This window comes from Orycteropus afer, unplaced genomic scaffold (genome assembly GCF_000298275.1).
Source record: "Orycteropus afer afer isolate SDZICR_OR568_19922 unplaced genomic scaffold, OryAfe1.0 scaffold00888, whole genome shotgun sequence".
NCBI classification, from domain to species: domain Eukaryota; kingdom Metazoa; phylum Chordata; class Mammalia; order Tubulidentata; family Orycteropodidae; genus Orycteropus; species Orycteropus afer.
The window spans coordinates 216,381-219,536 of record NW_006922475.1 but is presented as its reverse complement, the minus strand read 5'-3'; the positions used below and the strand labels follow the sequence as shown (position 1 = coordinate 219,536).

The 3,156-nt window shown below is 36.0% G+C and overlaps 1 protein-coding gene across 1 annotated transcript in view; it reads right to left on the bottom strand.

Moving 5' to 3' along the window:
* Positions 1 to 232, bottom strand: part of KDM6A (lysine demethylase 6A) — a 245,741-nt gene extending 245,509 nt beyond the window's left edge. The window contains exon 1 of the mRNA XM_007958238.2: positions 77 to 232. Coding sequence (XP_007956429.2) covers positions 77 to 232 — 156 coding nt within the window. The remainder of the gene's footprint in view (positions 1 to 76) is intronic.
* Between the last annotated feature and the right edge of the window lie 2,924 nt (positions 233 to 3,156).

Genomic DNA, 3,156 nt, shown 5'->3' with positions numbered 1-3,156 from the left:
GGTGGGTTTGAAGTAGAGGCAATCTTTTATCAGCTTGGTGAATTTTTCTGTTTCTGAGGATCATGGACATGCCTACATCATGAGCAATAATAACATTCCCTTCCAAGTCGATACGTCTTTGCCTCTTGCTGCTACTATAACTAGCATTGGTTTTGCTGCATTTGGGAGCCACAATGCACTTCACGGTAGTATTTCCAAACAGAGAGATAATGCTACAAAACATGAGATGCATGACACACAAGATTGGATGCTGCTGCCCATGAGTTGAAGAATACACTGTTATATGGTAAACTTTTTAGATAGAAAGTACAGTACATAACCCAGTAACACAAGAGATATGTATCACAGGTTATGTACGTACTGTATCATTATATGCCTATTAGAACAACAGCTTTGTAAACAAGACACATGAAATAAACATGCTGCTGTGTGGGAAGCTGTTGCATTTGCTACACCTTGTTCTCCAACTGGGATTTCTGAACTCTATTATAACTTTATCGGACCACAGACATATATGCAGTTGGACATTGCCCACATGGATGTTATGCAGCACATGAGTGCATTACTGCATTAAAGTCTTTAATGATGAGTGTACCAAGCTAAAATTGACACTGCTGTCAATATTTTAGAATTACAAAACATAAGCAATTTTGAAAGATTTTTCTTTCCGTTTTAAAGATTAACTAAAATAGCTGGATGACATAAAAATGGCAGAGAAAATATATATAAGTATCTCAATGGTTTTAAATGGCGAGGGAAAAAAAGGCTTAAAATGAACCAAAACTTATGGGCTAAAGATAACAGAAACACGAATACAGTCCTCCCCATAATTTAAAAATACAGACACAGAAGATGCTTTAGCACCCAGCAGACTACTTACAGAAAATTAAGGGATTTAAGCATGCCAACAGGTCAATGTGTCATGATAGAAGTATGGCTACGAAAAAAGCACTTAAGGCCCAAATTAACAAAGCATGTAACTGCAATAATCAACTCACCAAGGTCTAGTCTGACAAGATCTCTAACATTATCATCAGTTCTGAGTACCATATTTTAACAGATGATAAAATCCATAGGGTTACAAGGTTGTTGAAGGATGTGAAAACTGTCCTTCATGTCTGAAATTAAACCCATGCCTGTGGCTTCCAGGAAAACAATAGACAGGCATATGAGTTGAACATTTACCTGAGGTAGATATACTCCTTAGAGACGACAACAAGCATGGGAGAAAGAAGGGCTGCTGATGCACAGGGAGACAGATCAGGGGGGCAGGAGTGCATGGAGGAATGGACACAGGGAAGAGGTAACTATAGGGAGGAAGTAGGAGGGGAGATGTTGCATTGTGGTAAATTGTGGTCAATGTCATGAGACAAAGTGTATGTGAACTGCTGTATGGAAAGTGTATTTGATCTGTAAATTTTCACCCAAATCACAATTATATATGTATATATATTCACCTCATTTGCTTGCTATTCCACAGAGTCTAGAGTTCCTGGGTGGTACAAATAGTTAAAGCACTCCACTGCTAACTAAAAGGTTGGAGGTTCAAGTTCACCCAGAGGCACCTTGGAAGAAAAGCCTGCAGCTCTACTTCCAAAAAGCCAACCACTGAAAACCCTAGGGAGCACAGTTGTACCCCAACACACATAGAGTCACCATGAGTCAGAATCTACTCAACAGCTGCTGGTCCACAGGGATTATTCTTATGTTCCCTATGGGGACCGAGGGACAATACATGACCTAGCAAGAAAGTTAGGAAGAAAGGGCTTGTGGCAACAAACAGACACTCTTACCATAGTCATTCTCCCTGTCATTTCAGCTGTACATATTTATACTTGAGAGTTACAAAACTATACAATTGGAAAGCTTGCCTGCAGCACAATTACATAGATCAAATTTTTATGAAGGTAAAAACTCTGTCTATGGCTATAACCTGAATATGCAGTTCAAAATTATTATCTTTGGTAAGTATTTCTGAATTTACTCATCACATTTGTCAATAATAAATGCACACAGAAAATAATGAGCAAGCAAAGAGCTAGAAGAGACTGCATTTATAAGCATGAGCTACACTAAAAAAAATATGCTTTAAATTCTACAACTTCTAATATATACTAGGTACTTAATAAATAGATCTACTGAATAAATGATCAAAATATAAAACTGGTGGGAAAAAAATAAATTTTAATCAGTTTGAATATACCTTTTCAGATTTTTTCTGCGTATATACAAATGGTATAAATCTTTGTATACAATTTCATAAACTATTTATTTCCTTAAATATAATATTAACTGGTTACCATCAAACATATAAAGCTACCTCAAAAGTAACATATGCATAGCATTTTCCTAAACAGTTAAACCATAATTTGTTTATACATAAGACTATCTAGCTCTTAACCAAGTTTCCACTGTTACTATTTCCCTAATTAAATTATTTGGTAAATTTGTATTTCTTTAGAATGTTTTCACAGTCAAATGGAAAGCATGATTTTAGTTTTAGATAACACACTAACAAAAGTGAACCTATATAACCTTATGCAGCAGTGCACAATTTACAATTTTTTTAACTTTTATCCAAATATTTATTAGCTAAGTGTACTAGTACTTCTTTTGTGAATCATCAACTGGTTAACAGATTGTACACATTTCCCTACTGAATTATAAAGTATTTTCCTCAATGGTTTGTCAGATGATATTTATAAATATATCCAGTACACATTAGCTGGGTAGTACAAACAGCTAATGTACTCAGCAGCTAGCCAAAATGCTGGACCTTCAAATCCATCCAGACATGCATCAGAAAAAAAAAAGGCCTGGCCATCTGCTTCAAAATGGTGACATCCTTGAAAACCCTATGAAGCAGTTCTACTCTGTACATATAGGGTCACCATGAGTTAGAATCAAATAAAAGGCAACTAGCAACAACAAATGTAGTATTTTAATCACAAAAAAACATAAGTGGAATAAAAATGCTCAAACCAAAAAAACAAATTCACTGCCATCGAGTAGATTCCCACTCATAGTGACCCCCATTAGGTTTCAAAGGTGGTAAATCTTTAGAAAAATAGATTGCCCCATCTTCCTTCTGTGGAGCAGCTGGTGGGTGTGAATCACCAACCTTCTGGTTAACAGTCAAAGTAACTTAGGAACTGA